General features: G+C 37.0%; 1 protein-coding gene across 1 annotated transcript; it reads right to left on the bottom strand.

Annotated features, from left to right (window-relative positions):
- Positions 1-18,706, bottom strand: LOC147652049 (receptor expression-enhancing protein 3-like). The gene is made up of 6 exons (XM_086897912.1): positions 17,770-18,706; positions 17,154-17,274; positions 15,744-15,857; positions 8,459-8,606; positions 4,480-4,631; positions 1-3,736 (listed from the first exon to the last, which is right to left on the bottom strand). Exons 1-5 carry the CDS (start codon positions 17,835-17,837, stop codon positions 4,627-4,629), a joined length of 456 nt encoding a protein of 151 aa, XP_086754038.1. The 5' UTR covers positions 17,838-18,706; the 3' UTR covers positions 1-3,736; positions 4,480-4,626.
- Between the last annotated feature and the right edge of the window lie 1,802 nt (positions 18,707-20,508).

Consider the following 20,508-nt stretch of genomic DNA (forward strand, 5'->3'; position numbering starts at 1 on the left):
TCCACTGCATCTTGCTCAAAGCAGTATTTATTAAAGACAGCATCAAGGTAAGTCAATGCATAATGAAGTTTCCATCCTACAAATATGTAAACAAGTTGACAGCAAGTTATTACTATAATATAAAAATTAAAGCTTACATTGCATTTTTTTAAAGCTACTACCTTCAGTCCAAATGTATATTCTGTGGTTTGTAGCATTTAACAGTATAAGTTCTTGAAAAATGTTAAAGTATTGCCTTTGCACATACATTTTTGTAGAAAAAATACCTTAAAATACCAACTTCCCATTAATGAAAGCAACACCAAAAGTAAAACATATTTTTGTCATGAACAGTACATTGAATGCGCCCAGAATTTTCTCCACCATTCTCTTTTACTAAGTTACCTTCTATTTTAAAATTCATTATATTTTGCAAAATGTATATTGGATATTATTTGGTTAGTTTCACATAGCAAAGGAATTAGCAATATTGGCAATTACATTGTAATCAAAGTCCAGCCTAAGCTTATTTGCAGCTGAGGCCACCAATTTAATCCTCATCTCAGACTGGGTATTTTAGAAGTACAGTAGGCTCTTGCTAAGAGAGCCGTCAGTTCAGATATATTTTGGAAAGGCTTCAAACCTTTATACGATTTAAATGGAAATACATATTCTCCTTTAAAACACTTTTAAACCGCAAGTCTTTGTTTAAGTACACCAGCAGTCCTGTTGGTGGCAGTCAGTCAGTTCTCAGAAAACACTTTTTTCAGAAGATTAGATAATTTGGCATGAACTACATTTTACATTCCAAATCCACAATGAATAATAAACATCAATTTTTAACATTTTTTTCAAGAAGTTTCCTGTAAGAGCTAGACAGATGACTTCTGCAGTTGCTAAGGCAAGAAAAGTTTGAAAATTTCCTGTAACTAAAGTTAAAAGATTGTAATATTTCAAACCCAAACTAAACTAAATTCAGTAAGGAGAACTATGTATCACTGGGATGAAAGCTAATCATGCCATTGTGTGCATTGTTAGCATCAGCTAACAATGAACAGTAAGAGGAAAAAAATTAAGATAATCCAGTGAACAAGTCTGAGGATGAATTCAAAGATCAAAATCAGTCTGAGATATAAAAAGAAAATATTTTTAGAGTTGGCTATTAGAATGAAGACAACAGCTAGGAAAACATTGAAGATTTGGTCATGTAAGATCTGAAAGAAGTACATTTTTATGCAAACAGTAATGAATATTAATAACACTGCCAGTTTTCCTAATTCCATGCAAGTTCCAGATAGAGGAGTGTTTATTTAGTCTTTATCACTACTGAGCTGGCAAGTTAAGTCTGCCAGAAGTTACAGCCTCAGGTACATAGAGACACATAGAGCAACTTCCCGACATGAGTGTGGTAGAGCCTAAAATACTTCAATGATCTCTAGTCCTAGAGATGGGGTAAAAACACAACTCCCCAAACAGGATCTACATGAACTTGTAACAGGAACTGTAATTCTGAAAAAATGGCTTACCCTACTCCTTCATGCAGGATTATGACTTGTAGAAAGAGGATCTTTTTTTGCAATGCTTGCTGGTAAAACAAGCATGATTAGTTATAGAAAAATGTGTCAGCAAATGCTCAGCTATACAGTAAGAGTGTCCATCTCAGGCCCTGGTTAGTCTACTATTCAGAGACTGGTGAGATGCAAATACAAGAGCTCTAGGTTCCTCAATTTCTTATGTACCTTAACATACAGACAAGCCTCAGGGAAACAGATGAGAAGCACAAACACTCCTGGGGCAGAAGTCCCACATTCCCAGGGAGGTTTTTTCTTGATCACTCCTTGCCTACAGCTCCTTAGAAAAGCTGGATAACTAGGTACAGTTTTGTTTAGGGGATGGGAGTTTTGCACTGTACTCATTTGAGAGACAGCAGCCTTCCTGTCTTCTGGTATCAAACTGAGTTTCTGAGTAAAGTATTGCAAACTTCATCCTTTTAATCACACATAGCCTGCTGGGACTTCTCACTAAAGCACCGAGGTTCCTCAGAGATGCTCTAAGTGCTGTTGCATTTTGAGCACAGCTTTGCACATGGCTTGCAGACATTTCCCACAGCTAGAGAGCAACACCACCAACAGCAGATGATTGTCAATACCTGGGGGAAGGTCTGAGGATTGAAGTCAGAGATCGAAGGATATGAGGAATCCATGCTATGTTCTCTTTGAGGCAAGTCACAAGGTCTGTCCCAAAGATACATAATAAAGTACTATCTGCAAGAAATGGGTTGTTTCTCCCTAAAGCCACAGTAGAAATATAGTCACACAGAAAATTAGAATCAGTCTAATTCTCAGAACTGCAGAAAATAATACCAAAGGTGACCTAAAAAAGTAATTTTGACAAATCACTGCATTGAAAGTCATTTCAAAATTAATCTCTGTGTAGATATGCCATGGGATTCTAGGTTATAAAATGATTCACTAAATCAACTAGATCTTTAGAAGAAGCTATTTATATGCAAATATTTTAGTAATAACTTTAGCAATAAAAAAAAAAGTACTACACAGACCATCTTAGAATCCACATATAGTATGAAATATACACTCATACATGTTCTAAAGTACATATATATAAAAATATATTTTTTCTTAAAGCAATGTAGAGCAAAACTAAACCAGGGCCTGACTAACCTATCATATATGACTTTACGGCAGCATGACTTGAACACACAGCTCATGGGCTGATAAGATCCCTGAGGTGCATCACTGGAATTGCTACAAGTTTTACTTACCACAATTTTAACCAAAATCTGACTTAAATCATGTTATATCTCTTTAGATGGAGGAAGACAGACACGAACAAAACAACCCACAAACAAAAAAAACCACCCAAAACCCCAAAACCACAAAACCTACGCAGCCCGGTAATACATAGAAAGGCACCTGATAATATCATTAGTAGCAGATATCTACAGCATCCTAAGTGTACTTAAGGAATCAAGATGAATTTTAAAAATATCATGAAATACAAGAATTGCTGGCATTCAAAATGTAACTCTAGCCTATGTAGCAAGTCACTAAAATGGCGTGCAGTTGTAAATCATTAAGAGTGTGCAAAACTATACAGTTTTGCATAAAGTGCTGTATGTACCCCAGTTTGCTAAGCTTGGCAATATGACACAAAATGATGAAGTTAAGGATGTATCCTACCTACCTCATCTTTCCTTTTCCTTTCCCACCATCACCCACTGTCCTTTAAACTGTACATTTAAAAATTACACAAAGGCCTTTTCAGGAATTGTAGTTCAGAAAAATGTTTCAAGTATATTTATCTTACAGTGTAAACTTGGGGACACTATGGTTCAATTTTCACAAGCTCTACATACTTACAGCTTCTCTTAATTCAATTTGATTTGCAATTATTTCAATCTGTTCAATACCTCTGGCAAAGGAGTATTTCCTATTACTCATTTTACTCCTATTTAAGGAGTGCTGAAATCCATGCTGTAACTTGTCCAGATTTAAATCTAAACATGACACAATTATAGAAAAACAGAGTAGTACTTTATCTGATCACTTGGGCTCACAAAACCAAGTCCTACCATATCTGTTCATACAGACTCATTCTAGGCATTGTACACAGATCTTTAACACTTGAATTCAAGTTACTATAGTACAGCAGTTGCTCTTGCAGGAATTGTGCAGTACACGTAAAAGTATACAACGGGTCTCTTCTTTACTCTGTATTTTAGTGATCCGTATCGTATCTGAGGGGAAAACAAAATTATAATGAAGTACTAAGTCACATGAAATGGAAATATGATTCACCTCCCCACTAATCCTATTTAGCAAATGTCTTCCAATGTGCTTTGGACACCCGGTTTCACTAAGAGAATCTACCTATGACTGAATAAGATAAAGTTTCAACAGAATTGGGCAAGAAGAGTAAGTATCAATTGTTTTCCTGGAATGACCCAAAAACTTTTATGAGACTTCACAGAGATTTATACTGGAGTATCTTTAAATTTTGTGATGCATGCACTAGGATGCTAAGTAGGATCTTCTCTTTGTAGATCACAAAGAGTCAGGCTGTTTGTCTATGGCAACTAAAAAATTCTGAATATTCTTTATCTATTAAACAGCAGATGTTTAAGTGTGCACAACACACAGATAATATTATTGTTATCCATACCCCTTTCAAGGCGAACACTTCCTGAAATTAGGCTTGGTGGTGCCAAAATTAGCATTTCAAATACAGAGTCTGTTTCGTCTCCTCTCCCTTGCTCCTTGCTTCATTAATTTCATACATATATTTCCCCTAAACACATCAAACTACAAAAGCTCCAAACTTAGATATTGTTGTCACATGCTTTCTTCCCCATTTAGCATTCTGGAACCCAGTTATTGTTGACAACTTCTCCAATATTAAAAATAAAAATAAATTTCTGCACTAAGAATAATGCCAATATACACTGAAAGAACAAACTCAATTAACCAGGATTATACTTGCTTCTTTACGGCCTTTAATAGTTTTCACAGACTTCATACTCTGAGTTCTGCGAAGGCCTCTCGGAGCGAACATTTCATCCTCCGAATGTGTCCCCTCCATCTCTTCATCTGTTTTATCATCTCCAGGATTTTTTTCCAGTGGGGTTTTCTAACCTTTAGAAAAAAAATATTTAAAAAATAGTAGCTGTAACTTTTTGACTTCTAAGAAAGCAGCGATTTTTATCGTGATTTATGCTTTTAGATGATGTGCTTATTTCAAAACAGAAACATCTACTTTGCCACGAGTTTGGTGCTTCTAATCCTGCCACTTGGTTCCACATGTATGTAATGCAGTGCTTCTTCAGTTGTCAAGACTGAAATCACAAGTTTGCTGACATCTTCTGCTTTACACTGAACTGCAAAAACTTGAGTTATTATCTAAAGAAGTACCTAAGATTTTAGGACACAATCCACATGAGAAGGTGGTTACACTTATAATAAGCCTTTAAAGATCCCTCCCAATACAAACCATTTGATGACTTGCATTCATAGGATCTTTCTTCATACACTCATCCTCCTGCATTTTTAATACCAAAGCTTCTTTCATTTCGGTAACACACCAAAGTACTGTTAAGAGTTGTTAACATAATACAAAACCAGGACCAAGATTATTACCGAAGACTCTCACTAGAGGGCACTAACTGCTTAAAAATACACTCCGAAAGCTCCTTGGGGTCCAACAGCCCCGAATCTCCACCACAGACCTATCGCAAAGCTACCAAATCCAGTCTGATTCCTTCCTCCACTGAACACTCCTTTTATCCCAGAATCTACTGGCGGTAACACTCAGGAACACCTTTTAGACTCTAAACCAAATTTTATCAATGACCTGTGTACATTTTATCTTAAGCCAATATTTTATTTAGGCTTATCTAATTTTTTTCATCAATTTTTTTCCCTAGAAATTAGAATCACATCATCCATTCCACAGCTACTTGAGACAAACATTCGGTCATTCTCTTCTGCCATTTTAGAGGCAACATGTCTCTGCTTCTAGTACAGTTTCAATTAATCTTTTTCAACACAGAAGATTTGAATCACATCTCTTTCTCTGTTTCAGAGTAGCAGTGTTTGCAGTGACACCAATACTTTTTTATCTGCATTTGTAATACCTGATGCATCGGCATCCCATCTGCCTTTTTCACAGCAAGAGCACTGCCAGCTCAGCATCATCCTACAATCCACATCCTACAGCTAGGCCTTTTAAATCAATTTGCAGAGAACTCCTGGCCCAGACAAAAAATAAGATCCAGCTCAGCACAAGAGAATATTGCTACACAGTGTTCCTAAATCTATGTGTACTTTTGATCTTTTTTAAGTTCCTAATGCTGAAGAAAATTCAAAGAAAACATGAGAGGTGTATGCTAGATGAGACCAGGACCAGAAAAGATTAATTAAGTTCAACTAGCTGTAAGAAAGCTTTTTGACATTTGAGATTGAATCTCACAATCGGTGATTATTTATATAGTATAAGCTGAAGAATTTTTTTTTAAAAAATTAGAGCATTTTAAAGCTATTTCAGATAGGTAAATAATGCTCTCTTACTGAGGAACAGATCCTGCACAACAGCTGCAGTGACATTATCTCTAGTGCAGCTCTTTGTGAATTCTTGGCTTTCTCTCTAGCCAGAGGCTCCAGTTCACTCTGCCCTGCACAGGATACCTTCTGGAAACTCCAATTCAGATTAGGTCCCTTCAGCTGGTCACCTATTCCTTAGAATGGGCTAGCACACTATTCATGAAATTCCTTGGACCCCACAAATGCTATCCATCCCCAAAATGGAGGGATGAGAAGGAATGACAGTCTTAGGTGAAAAGAAATAGCCCAGACCCACTTCTTTTGTGGGAAACAGCAGTTCCTATACATCACAGTCTTGCTATTTAAAAATTACGTAGTTAGCAGACCTTCAGCAAAACCTTCCTTCAAGCATCACAAGCTCAAGGGCAAAGTGATGATGACAATAACAGTATATGTAACATAATAATGAAATAATACTATCTTTCAACAAGACCATATATTGATCACCACACACCATCGTCTGAGTGTTAATAGACATCAGTCTATTATGACAACTTGATGCCTTTATTATTCGTATCACCATATACAATTTTACATTTTGATCTATTACTACAAACCTGGTGTTGTGGTTTTAAAGCAGTAACTAAAAAATCACTAGAAAACTTACTTATTTCTTGCTGCGAGATGTGGACTAGAACAAGAGCAAAACAGGCTTAAAACTTAAAAGGAATAAAGAAGGTTTATTAACAAAAACTACAAGAATAAGAAACCAGAATAAAACCTCCAGAACAACCCTTTTCTGGCTCACTACCCAACCATTCCCTTGTTCACATGACAACATAGAGACAAAAAGAACTCTTTTGTTTAAAACAGTCCCAATTCTTGCTAGAGTCTTTTCATCAGTCTTTGCAGAGAAACAGAAGTCTTCTTCTGCTACCTATGGAGTTTCTCACAAGAAAACTATTTCTTTTATAGCTTTCTTTTATAGCTCTGATGCCAGCTGCCTGGAAATTCTGCCATCGGTTCTCTCCTCTCGCTTCACATCACTCTGAGGTGTGTTATGCGTCAAATGAGTCTAGGGATGTCATTTTTAAGGCTGAGTTATTCAAAGGCAAAAGTTCTCTTCATGTGTCTCTGTGAGCTACTCTGGAAACAGAAGTGTTCTCTTTGCCTCTTAAAGGCTGCAAATCTTCAACTATTACTTCTCCCCCTCTGTTCCAGCATCTCACAGTACCACAACCACTTCACCATTTGCTCAAAATCCTCACTTTGAAACACTCCATTCCTCCCAATATACTGTCATGAATTAAAGTTTTTTTCAGAACACTACTGTCCATCTCCATAGCTTTAACAGAAAAATATTTCAGCTTATTAAAGCATCTTCTTCTTTCTCTACCTCCTCTGAGGCTTAATTCCTTTCTTCACTATCTTTGATAGTTTATAGGGTCTCTTTTACATGCTGATCACTTTCTCTCTCTGGAAAAAAGGATTAATCTGCAAGTCTCATCTGGGTAATGAAAGGGTTAAAATCTTGCCCAGGCCTGGTAGGTGGTTCTCTTATCTCTGCCAGAGCGGTGGCTAGAGATGTCTGCGATGGCCTCTCCTTACTTGGCAGTCTCTGGTAAAACTCAGCAGTGGCAGAAACTGCAACCGAGCCAGGGGAACTGGCCTGATCCGGCCTGGGCCTGCTCACCTCCCCGCCACTCCCCTCCGCGACCTTGTCTGGCCTGCTGTGGTGGAGGAGGAGGCTGAGCCGGAACCTGTTACTTCTTCAAAAGCCAGAAACCAAAGAGAACAAGAAATTCTCGGGTTTAGGTCTTAAAGTAGGTGTTCACAGGTTGATCTCACTTTTCAATGGTCAAAACCACTGTCAGTTCTCAGAAATAGCTAGTTATTGGTCGGAGAAAAAACTCCCATCAGCCTCCAGCAGTTTTAACTTCCCTGGCTCTCAAAGCTAATATTAAAGGTGAAGAACTTAATCTATAAAGCAGGAGATTGGGAATACTAGTATCATAAAGTCACCCCAGGACACCTGGTGAAGTAATTTCTATTAATTTTCTCTTTTATTTACTGAGCTTCCATATGTTTTCATGTTTAACTTCTTTTACATTTGTCACAGAAACACTACTTAATCATATAACGTTTGACTTCCAATTAAGTTTTACTTTGGTAATAAGTTCTTGTTGCCAATTGGCAATGACAGGAGTAATGAATACAGTGTGATTACACTGGGAGTGGATGAGAGAAGAAAGTAATTCAGGAAGAATTGAACTGCCATAATTTACTTTGAGTGTACTCTGTTTAAGTCTACTGGAGTTCTTTGAGGCCTTTTCCATTTAGAAAGAGGGTAAATGCATTTCTGCTCTTCCACTTTTGCTTTGGGTGAATTGTTCTTTTAGGCAGGGAAAAGAAAAGATACATACCTGAAGATTCACTTGCAGAGGCTCTGGTTTTCTTTTTAGCTTCTGGCAATGTCTGATAAGGTCTCTGTCCAACAGACTCATCTCCTTGTATAGCAGTCAAATCATGCATACTGAAACTTCTCAGTTTCTCAGTTATTGCACCTTGGCTCTGAAATACAACAACAGTATCTTTGGAAACCAGGCAGAGGTTTAACTTTGCTGCTCAGCTTGGGTTAAGATGTTTAAGCCCATGCTTCCTTGCTGCACAACAAAATACATTGAACATACACATGCAGCTGCTTTACATCTGATTTAGGTATTACTTTTACCCATGCTTAACTGTACATTGCTTGCAGATGACAAAGTTACACATGCTAGCAGCTTAATTACAAATGCTGCACTTCACTCCTTTAATCAGAGCAAATAAAGACGTGGGCGAGGGCAAGTGTTTAAAAGAAACACACATCAGAAATGTTAACTTCAAGCATAGCAGCTCAAGGTAGCATGACAGTAACACCTGCATTTTAAAGAGTATGGTTGAAGATAGTTTTCTTCTGCTATTTTATATTTTATCCTCCACAAATCTGAATAAAGTGAAGGAGAAACATGTTAAAAATACAATCTGTAACATTAATTCAAATAACTGAGAAACTGGCAGCACTACAAAAGGAGCTCCAGTTGACAGAAACTTGAAACTACAAACCAAAGAGGTCCACTCTGGACTACAGGATAGCAAGTTCTCTTACTAGTATAGCTTCACTGACATAATACCAATGCAAAATCGAATGCTACACAGGAGAATAGTTAATCACATATGAACATTAAGTATTCCTTCTCCAATTGTCTTCACTTCTTTTCTGTATGGAACATATGGAAATTTCCCTGTTGGAAAGAAAGGTCATCCAGCAGCTCTTTCATCTTACATTAGATGATGTTACTACTAAAGCATTAAAGATTAATTTATTACACAAGCAACTAAAAGAATATGACCACGAGTAAAGTACTCAAAGTCATGTTAAAATAACACCTTATTCTTCCCTCTCTGGCAGAAGGCAAAAAATAACCATTTTAGGGAAAGGTTAACAAGCCTGTGCATGAATTCCACTTCAAGCAAGTGTTAAAATAGTTAATTTCATTCTTACAAATGAAGATTTTAAGTAAAATTCTTTGTTTGATCAGCATGTTAGCTAGCAGGAGCAGAAACCTGGGTACAATTCCATACAACTTTTTCTGCAACAGCACCAGCAGAAGGCAATTCTGGTGTTGCTGGCCACAGCCGTTTGTTCCCGCACTTATGACAACAACTGTTTGCCATTGGTAGACCAGCATACTGAATTATTCCATGCTAAGAATAGCCATGTAAAGTGAAGAGACAATTGAATGAAAGCTATTTGAGTTTGCTTGGGTACCAAAGGGCAGGAGGGAAAAGTGGCTGAAACCTAATTTTAATTTTCTAATGACTAGCTATTAGTACAGTATATAAAATTAACATAGTGAACAGAGTGCTATTTAAGCACAAGAAACCTATTATAATTCTTACTCCACCATTCATACATTGTCACCAAACAATAACAAAGAAAAGGTTTCTTGTGAGAGAAGTAGGAGCCTTAACTTTTCTCTCTCTTTCTACAAACTTGTATGATTACTCAGTTCTCAAAAACTTAAGTACAGCTTGCCTTTGAGTTAAAAATGCCCTATGAATGCTGTACAGTGTCTGTATTAAAGGTTATAGAAATTATGAAGTCAAATTGATTTCCCCAAAATGGCTTAAGACAGGTCTCTTAAGGTTCCTCCTAAGGCAGAAAAAATCCTGCCCTTCCACTACTCCACTTCTTGTACTGAAAAGCATTTCAAGTAAAATACATCAGAAACCAGCTATACTTTACCAGCTGCTAGGACATGGAGAAGAGGACTGGAGAAAGAACTGCTTCTTTTGACAAGTAACAGCTTACAGTATATACATTACTCTGCTATAGCATAAAGACTGTTCATCAGTCCATGTCCAATGCTTGAAGAGGACTTAAGTCTCAGTCACTGAATGCTGGTGAATATGTAAAATGGGCCTAGTTGGTTCACAGCAGAATCCATACAAATTCAGCACAATTCCACTCACCAAATGTGAAGAGTCTACTTAAAATAGTGACAGAAGCTGGTTTTGGCCAGCAGCAGAAGTATAGAAAGACACTTGTTTAGTTGCCCAGAAAGTTCATTCATCATGTGATATACTACAAAAAGACATTTGGAAATTGTATAGCAACTAAACATAACAACTAAAATACTAAGAATTCACATTACAAGCCTGTAGTTCTTATTCCACTGTAGATAAAGGACTAGATCCAAGCTAGGAACATTCAACCCTATTTTCCAGTGAAGCTTTTGGATACAGAATTTTGTTTTTCAAAGGGAAAAAAAAAGTCAAGGATGTGCCATAAAATAACATTGTGCCCTTAACCAAACTGCATGGTTGAGCTGGAGCTCCTGTGGCGCCTCAGAGAGGACGTAAATGGGCCCTTCGTTTCAGAACTACTTGCCAAGATGTAAAGTTTTACTCAAGTTACACACAGTTACACACAGAAAGCATTGAGAAGTTTGAAAGGATATGTATACAAATAAAGATGCAGTACACATGCCTGAGAGTCACAGTAGGAGTGGGAGTTGCACAACAACCGGACAGTCCCCATCACACATACTAACCCTATATAGATACTCCCTACAGTGCCTCCAGTCTCTATCCCACCCCTGGGAACATCCAGTCTAGCCAAATCAAGATTGATATCTACTTTAACTCCACTGCATAGACTGAAGGACAAATTCAAGGTGTTCTGTGGGAGTGTACATAGCACTGTGCTTACACTGCATGTAAGACTTAAGATTCTTCCACCCCCACGCTCAAAAGCAGCTGTTAATTGCTTTCTGCTGAAGCAAAGCGTTCTGTGAAGATCTGGATTACTATCAGCTTAGGATAAAAGTCTGGCTGAAAAATATTAAATTCTTTCCTACTGCAGGAAATGTGTGATTAAATGTTCTCCACTGCAGGAAATGTGAGAGTAACATTGACATTTAAAATAATGCTTTAAGAGCTTTGATATTTTGTTTGAAAGGTCAGAGTTACAGCTTGAAAGCAACATGTTTGCCCTAAAAACTGAAATTCAGTTGTAGGTGGAGCAGAAGAGGACCTCCTGCTTCCACTCCCATGCCATGGATATGGCAGAAGCTGCCAGCTCTCCGCAGATATACACACTCCAAGATGCTGCTCAGGAGAAGATGGCAGAGCAGTTACCACTGGTGGCCAGTTATACTGACAGTTCCTGCCAGTAAGGAAGGTATGTATACATTAGGTTGCACTCAGGCCAGAGGCTGGTGACTAAATTACAGCATAAAAGATTGAGACACATATATTTACAATGCCAGGGGAAGAAAAAAAAAATTTTAAAAAAATCACACAACTTAGCACTGAAATTTCTATGTATGCAAACACTGAAGAGGGATGAACTGTGAAGTCTGTGTGTTGTCTTAAAGAAAATGCAAGTCTTTGAGAATGATTTTTCTTCATTATTCAATAGCATTTCCTAAAACATACTAACCATTTTTTGGAGTCCACATTCATTAACAGTGACCAATGTGACCAATTAAAGTCATAATATGTTTTTAAATCAATTTTTAAAAATAAATAAAGCCTATTTAAGGGTCTCCTTTCAAGTCTACTCAGCCTCTGGTATGTTATTAGTATGCAGTCTCATCAGCTGACCCTCATAAATGAAATTACATTTTCTATTCTGTTATTGAGCATGTGCTTTTACAGTCTGTATGCTTAACCCAGGGAAGTAAACAAACACCACTTTGTCTGCCTCAGGGACTCTTTGTTCTTTAAATTGGACTTGCACCCCCCACTGGCCGGGATCACTGACAGAAGCTGCCTGCCTCCCTTGGACGAGTTCTCAATGGACTCTACAGCATGCAGTACCCACATTCTCAGCTCTTCTCTCCCTGATCCAATCCAAGCTGACAGGGAATGACTTCTGTTCCCTCTCAACGTGGAGAGGGACTCCTGTCCCGTGAATAACCTCTGCAGCATGACAGGCTGTCCCAGCAGGGAGGAGGATGAAAGCAGTACTGCTCCCCATAGTGATACTGGCTGTGTGCCACAGCTGGCTGCAAGATACCTCCTTCCTCTGCCATGTCCTGAGTGAGAACAAGGGGAAGTGTGAGCAAGGCCAGGAGAATAACAGTCAATTAGCAAAAGGGCAGCAGATTCAGGATGACTAGAACACATTCAGAAAACACAGCCCTCAAAACATATTATCATCACCAATAACACTTTACAAATTAACACTATTTGTGTAACCCCATAAGCTGTGAAATACCCCCCGAGTATTTCACAGCTTAATTAGCAGTCCCCCTGCTCATAATGATAAAGACACCAGATTTCACTAGTAGCTCAAGAAATCTGAATGCATGGGTTGGCAGAAATTGAAACACAGAGGTAACCATCATCTCAGAAGACCTGAAAAACAGAGGAGTATGAGATGTATCCAAGTATGAGATGTAGCACTGGAACCTAAGCGCTGTGAATATAATTCCCCCAAATCCATAAACAACTGAGCTATTGAGGTATCTTGTTTTTGATTCCTTAACTAATAAAAATTTCCTTATATACAAATTCAGCACAGACTATCATCTCTAAATTTCCTGAAATCAGGATTTCACAAAGATTTGTTTTCTGACATGCTTATTTAACACTATTTTGCTCATGTATTTAGTAGGTTTTGAAACACTACATTTTATATGACCAGTGGCTAACTAGTACCAGCTAAAAATACAGTATGAGAATGTAAGCTATAAGTCAATACTCTTGCCAAATACATTTAAATTTAACTATAGGGGAGAGGGTTTAAATCTATGTCAAATTTCAGTAGACTCACCTGGCTGGCTGCTCCAAACTCCCTAACAGAGCCAGCATTACCTTTTAATGGTAATCCCCTATTCCTTTGACAACCCTTGAAGAAAATCACTCTCTTCCACATTTGATATTCAAAATATTTCAGTAAGTTTCCAAGCCATTTTTAACACCCTCCTAAAGTCACTATAAGCAGTTTTCTTGGACACTTTAGTGTCTTTTGACATAGGTTTAATCTTGCACATGTTTAGCCTCTCCCCCTCTCCTAATTTGAGATCTGCTATGTCAGAATAAGTATGTGTGCTCTATTTAAAAAAAAAAAAAAAAAAGAATAGTGGTGAAAGTGTGTCCTGATCCCACTACTTCAATTCAATTCCTGAAATCATATAGCATGCTCCACCAGCTCTTGGTGAAGGGATAATAATTTCACCTGCTAGAGGCAGCAGTTAACTCTTGAAAAACAGGGAACAAAATCAAGAACGCATGCATTGTGTCCATTTGCTTGCATGAAGCAGGCATGCTCAGCATTTTGGAATGACAAACATAAGAGGCTTAACATGCCAAAATAAAGATTTTATTTATTTTTTTTTCAGTGAGTCTTCTCTTTCATCTGTTTAAAAATCGTGCCTATTTTAGGTCTTGGTATTGTGGTGGTTTTTTTTCGCAAGCATCTGATCTGCACTGAACTAATTCTGTACAAATATTCATGAGCGTGTTTAACAAGTTTTAACAAAAAGAGCAGGCATCTTGCGAGTCACAGCTGAATAGCAATGAAGTCTAAACATAGACATTTCAGAAAAAGTTATTCATTATTTCAGAAAAGATTGAGGAGATATTGGTGTTATTTATTTTACAGTACTTCAGTTACACCCTAAAAGTTACCACAGAAATATCCAACCATAGCCAAACATGAAGAACACACACAAATCCTAGGAATCCTTACAGGCGCTTCTTGTAATAAATTTGTAATGCAAAGAACTTGAATTTTAGCATTTAGCAATTAAACTTGATTTCCCCATAGAGCACTTTGGGTGTTTGTTTGTTGGGTTTCCTTAGCTTGTTTAAATAACCTATTTTCACTCTGGATACTTTAATTCCTTTGGTGGTGCATTCTATTGCATTCAAAATTATTTCATGTCTTAAGGCATTATTAAGAATTTGAATAATGAAGAAGAAACCCACAGTGATCAAATGCAATCACTTTCTCAGTATTTTAGGCTCATTATGACCATATTTTAAAACAAAAAGTTACAATGCTATACCAGCCACATGCATCTTTAAGAACAGAGAAAATGAGCAAACAAGATATACACGACTACTTTTCCAAAGCTTTTTGAGGTAGCACGTAAAAGTGTAGTTTTTAGGAATGTCTTTTATTTCTAATGCAGAAAGTTCACATAGAAGCCCAGACATTTAAGTTAATGCCAGCTGTACATACTCGACTTTGACAGGCAGGGATCTCTTCGTTGTTTTCTGTTATCTACAGACAGTGTTCAGGTTTTCAGTGCTGTTACTATGAGCACAATGGTTCCATTTATTCCCAGGAAGAAATTAATCATGATTGCCTTAAACCTGTGATTTCACTTGGACATACAACTTTTTCTCTCTATACCTTTTATTTTTTCTTTTTTTCTTTTTTTTTGTGTGTGTGCGTGTGTGCGTGTGTGTGTGTGTGTGTGTTTTGGTTTGAATTACTATTAGGTAGGATACACATGGTCTGAAGTATATTCCCTTCAGTGGTGCACAAATTGGTTACAATCTTACATATTAGCCTGTATTTTGTCTTTCTAGACCCAGAGCCGTCTGAAATATTAAAGGTAGTGAATTTTTGCGGGAAGGTAATCTAGAAAAAATGACAGATTACTTCATAATTTAATGGCAAATCCATGGCAAAGAAAATGTATTCTAAACACCAATAGGCAGGCTTATGCTTAGCATAATAATTTAATAATTCACTCAAGTTGCAAACAGGTTAATTGTGTCAAGATAATTTTTATCGATGGTAGTAGTCCTTCATGCCTAAATTCATTATGTGGCATTACCTCAGGATGATTGGAGAAAAACAGCAGAAAAGCCAGAAGTCCTTTAAAAAGTTTGTTTACCAGTAAGAAAGCACAACACAGACAGAAAAGAAACAATGGACATCTATGTTAAAAGCCTGCACAGAAAACTGAATGGTAACTTTTGAATTTAGAGTAAATTGATCCTCATAATCCAAGAAATAACTGCAAGCCATCTTAAACAAAAAAACAACAAACGTACTATGAGAAGAGGGCTGCAAGCCTTGAATTGTGTCCCAGGATTTCAATACACTTGCAGAATTTATCTTTTTTATATAAGAGTGGTAAATCCCCAGTGCAATGACACTGATATCAAGCTCAAAAGCAATTAATGCAAGCAGAAACTTACCTTTACAGCTGCTGTCACTGCAGCAGTTGCTGCCAAATTCAACTCCTGCCTTCCAAAATTCACCATGGCCTCATAGCCTCTTTCTTTGGCTTGGACAATGTACTCATCAATCTCCTAAAAGAAAAACGTATTTAAATTTTAGAGGGCTGTTCATAAGAGAGCAAAGTTACCCCACAGTATTATTTTCCCATCAGTAAAGGAAGACAGAAAAATATTTAAGAAAATATTTAATGGGATATATCTTTGTATACAGGTGTTTTATTCATTACAACTCTCTCATTAAAAAAATTATTATATGTGGTCAAACAAGAAGATAAAGTACATCACTTCAGTACAGCTCAGAAACGTTGCAAAATGTTCCTTAGAGAGTGTAAGCTTAACTTGTTGGACAGAAGTTCTTCAAGAAATATCATGCATTTCAAGAAATAACATCATCTTACATGAAGAACTCAGTCAGCTCCCTAGAAAGGTAGAGTCAACTTGCAAAGAACTTCCAAACCCACAGCTTTGAAATAGTTAAGTACCAAGGACAAAACAGTTACGACATTTATCTCCAGCTCTGGTAAATGCCTGGAGTTGAAGATAAAGACTGCAAGGTACTTCCCAATAGTTTGGAGAGTACAGGGAAGTATCCCTCTAGCTCACAAAGTTGCAAGTTGTTTATTGCACAACATTCAGAATGTCAAGATACTTGCTCTGTTCCTATCAGTGACAATCTTACTACCTGCTTTACCTAATAAAGGCCAAGCCTAGCACTGACCTTCAGGAATGCTCTTTTCTGTAGTGTGAGGTTTCTCAGTGCTTGTCTTCAGACCTTTGCTAATTGCTCTTTCCCCTCATCCAAACAGGATGCTGAAAAAGAGCTAAGCAGAGCTGTGTCCCTGTCATACTTTGATTAAAGCAAACCATCTTCTGGCTATTTTTATGTTTGGGTATTTACTGCTGCAGACTGGTTTACCCTTTAAACAAGTCTCTCCTCTTGTCAGTTTGCGAACCAAAAAAAGTCATTGATGTCAATCATCCTGAGGAGTGTTATTCCTCATTTATGCTAGAAAAAAATGTTAACATTAACAGCTTTTAGTAAAGCTGTGTTCATACATTCACATGCTTGCAGTAGAAAGTTAAACTGCATCACTTCCACTTAACTGGGCTCCTCAGAGTGCATCAAGTAGAGCAGGGCACACGAAACTCTCATGTTAATAGGAAGCAGGACCTGGTCTGCTCAGGCAAGTTAAACAAAAGCATAGACATGGACAATCATGTGCACTTGCTTCCGCTAGTCCAAATTCATGCTGCCTGGCAATACAGTAACAAGCTGCTCTGCTCTTATACTGTATCTAGCAACAGCTTTTATTTCAGCACATGTTGTTTCCATATTAGGCATTAAAAATCTGAGAAGTTATTTCTTACCCTTTCTTTAGAAGAAAGCAGTGGGTGGAGGAATTTTCTGTAGATTAAACTTGTCCCTCTAGTATATGGGGAAAGGAGCCAGGTAACAAAAGCTATCTTCAATTCATAGTACAGTGGAAACCTACAGACAAGTTAAAGGTTGCACAAAATTAACAACTGCAGTAGAAAATGCACAGTAACTAATCTTTATAAAGAGATCTATTAAAAAAACACAATTATATTAGCATTTAGGATTCTTCAAATACAAGAAGTTACATCAGACAGAAATTAAATGAGTTACGGATTTATGGACTGTCATTTAAGCAATCAAAACAGTTAATATGCTTGTTTTTCATTATATATTCCTACACAGAGAAATTCTAGGCCATCCTTATAAGAGTTTCATTCTCGTATTCAGTTTCTACAGTGGAGCTAGAAATGTTATAATCCCTACTTCAAGTAACAGTGTATAGCAAATTTGAAAGCAGATGCTGTTCATCCATGCACCAAGATCTTTTCCTGTAAAATGGGCTATTAAATTAACGTGACTTCTTTATATAAAATAAATCAATACAACTCCAAAAACATCAGAAACAAATATAGTTTCCTCTACAGTTCATAAAAAGCAGGGTCTTACCAAGAGACTGTTAGGTCAGTTATCGTTTCAGTAACTATATAAAGAGCACACACAATCCAGTACATCATCCAGCGAACCTGAAAATTAAAATAGCATCTTCACTAAGAGCTTTAATTTCACTTTTAGACATAATATACTATACACGGTACATTTTTTTCCGAGTTAGCACGGCAAGACATTCAACAGTATCTCAGTCTTCATAAACCAGGTATCAGGTGAAATGATCAGGTGAAGATTCCAGAAGATTTCTGTTCATAAGTAGGATTGGTGGCAGCTGCAACAAGCTCAATATGAAATGGCTGTGTCACCAGGATCACAAGCTCACATAGGTTGATTTCACAGATTTGATTCTCTCTCTACAAACCTTTAGCGATATAAAAAAACCAGTGCGAGATCAGTAGATTATCCTAAGTATGGAAAACAAATCCCACCATAACACTAACAGCTATTTCATTCTCTTCCACACTCAACCATATGTTCATACCATGCACATGAAAGTCAGCATTAGTGAAGCATCCCTTGCTTTCATTTCACAGTATGTGTTATTCAGCTTCACATTACCATTACATTCCACCTGTGTGATTACTGGTATGGTATTAACACGGAGGCAAGGCAACATAAAGAGCATTTGCATGGAGATTTTAATTCTATTTATATGCCAAGAACTACAAAATTCTTGTTAATTAAAAAGTTTATGTGTTAATGCTTCAGGGATTTACAGGTAGAAACCTATTTTTGTTTATGGCTTATACTATATATCATTGCTTTGAAATCAGACTTAAAGTTCTTAAAATAGTATAATTTGTTTTATAACAAGTAAGATAATCACTCCTTTTTCTTGAGCATTTGTTCAAATTTGGTTGCATCAGCTGATTACATGTTTCAGAATAAATACTACAGAAATAGTTCCTATGCATTTGTCTTCCCTAAGCTAGGAGATGCCAAAAGCAATGTATTTCCAAAATGGGTCACTGCAAACCACCACTGATTATTTGTACAAACTGAACATCCACATGTTCTTTAAATTCCTAGGAAAATACCCTGCAACAATGCATAACCATTTAGAAACAAACAACCCCCCCAAAAAACCAAACCAGCAAACAGTAAAACAAAACCACCACAACTGTTAGAGACTAGTTGGAACCCTAAATTCACGGTACTCTCTTTCAAAGGGAGGATATATATATTCCTTTGAAGGTGTGTGTATATATATATATATATATATATATATATATACACATACATACACACCTTCCCACAGAGGATGTGGCTCAGGTTTAATCTTCCCTTTTAAAACAATCTTATTTGTAGTGGACTTAAGTAACTACTCTAAACCTAATGATACACTGCTGCCTATTTCATGGATGTGCATTATCATTTAAAACCACTTCCTCTGTCAGAACCTGAGACCCATTTATCTTAAATGTAAAGCTTTTCTGTGTTTCAGTTTGACAAGAAACTCAGTCATGTGATAACATTCTTCAATTTCTCAGAGGATTTAGATATTTTAGGGTTGAATAAACAAAGACAAATGTACACAACAGCTGAAGTCATTGCTGACAGGCCGTGTGATATTTAGACTGGTGACCCTTCCATGAACCAGAGTCAACACCTGAATGAAAATCAAATCTAACCTTGCCCCATCAACTTAAGCAGAATGCAATGCAACCTTTAAGAATCCTTCCAAGACTGTATTTTTCCCCAATATAATTTATCTAGGTTGTTCCTTCCTTAATCAACATCTATTAATCCAATTAAGAACAGTGTAAGTGGAATTTGTCCTGGGCTTCTAGGAATAGTATAAATGTCTTGCAAGAGGGCACAAGAGATCTGCCAGGAGACCTCCTGAGGACTGGGCAAAGATTCTATAAACCACAAATCATATTCTAGTATGCAGTAACTAATGCAGTAGGTACCACAAGTATCAATGATGTAACAAATGAACATGTGTGACTTAGAGGGGTTTTCATAGCAGAAAAAAAGAGAAAAGGACATGAAAAATTGAAGGTCAGATTTCACACTACTGAACACTATCACCTACTTTAAGTAACAGAATCTTCAACCAAGTTTTATTTTTCATGTTAAAAAAAGTGATTAGAGATTTGTTTAGTTGAGGGGTTTTTTCCTAGCATCCAAGCGTTAAGCTCATCTTGGTTGGTTTTGTCTGAAGCACATTCTTTCAGGTCAGGATTTTGAAGCCAGTATTTGAAAAGGCTGGTCTGTTCAGACATAAAAACTACATTTCAGATGCTTATTTCAATTGCTTTGATGCAATACAGTGAAAAAACATCTCAAATATCTTAGTCAACTCCATTCAACAAGGAAAATTGCAAGAACAAATAAATCTCCTCAAAGGCCTAGATTCTAATTTTTAGCACTGAAGTCCGTAAGTTTTTTAAATTACCATAAGCAGCACAACACCCTTTTTTTCCCCCCCGAAATAATCTTTGACCAATTTTCTGCATCATGACCTACACAACAAGTCAAGATGTCTATTCTTTTTGTTTGGTTGGTTTTTTGTGGTGGAAGTAGTGGCTGGGTAAAATATTTTACTGTTACAAAGCTCTTATCAATTCAGCAACAAGCATAGATGGCTTCTGAGCCACACAAAACCCTGGAAAGGAAGTTGTGCTTGGACCATAATGTGAGTGGCGGCAGACTTGTGCCATTTCGAAAGCTACATTTAAATCTAAAACCTTTACTGTGAAAGAAGATTACCCTGTTGGGAAGACGACAGCC

The sequence above is a fragment of the Cyanistes caeruleus genome, chromosome 7, assembly GCF_971803275.1.
Source record: "Cyanistes caeruleus chromosome 7, bCyaCae1.hap1.1, whole genome shotgun sequence".
NCBI classification, from domain to species: domain Eukaryota; kingdom Metazoa; phylum Chordata; class Aves; order Passeriformes; family Paridae; genus Cyanistes; species Cyanistes caeruleus.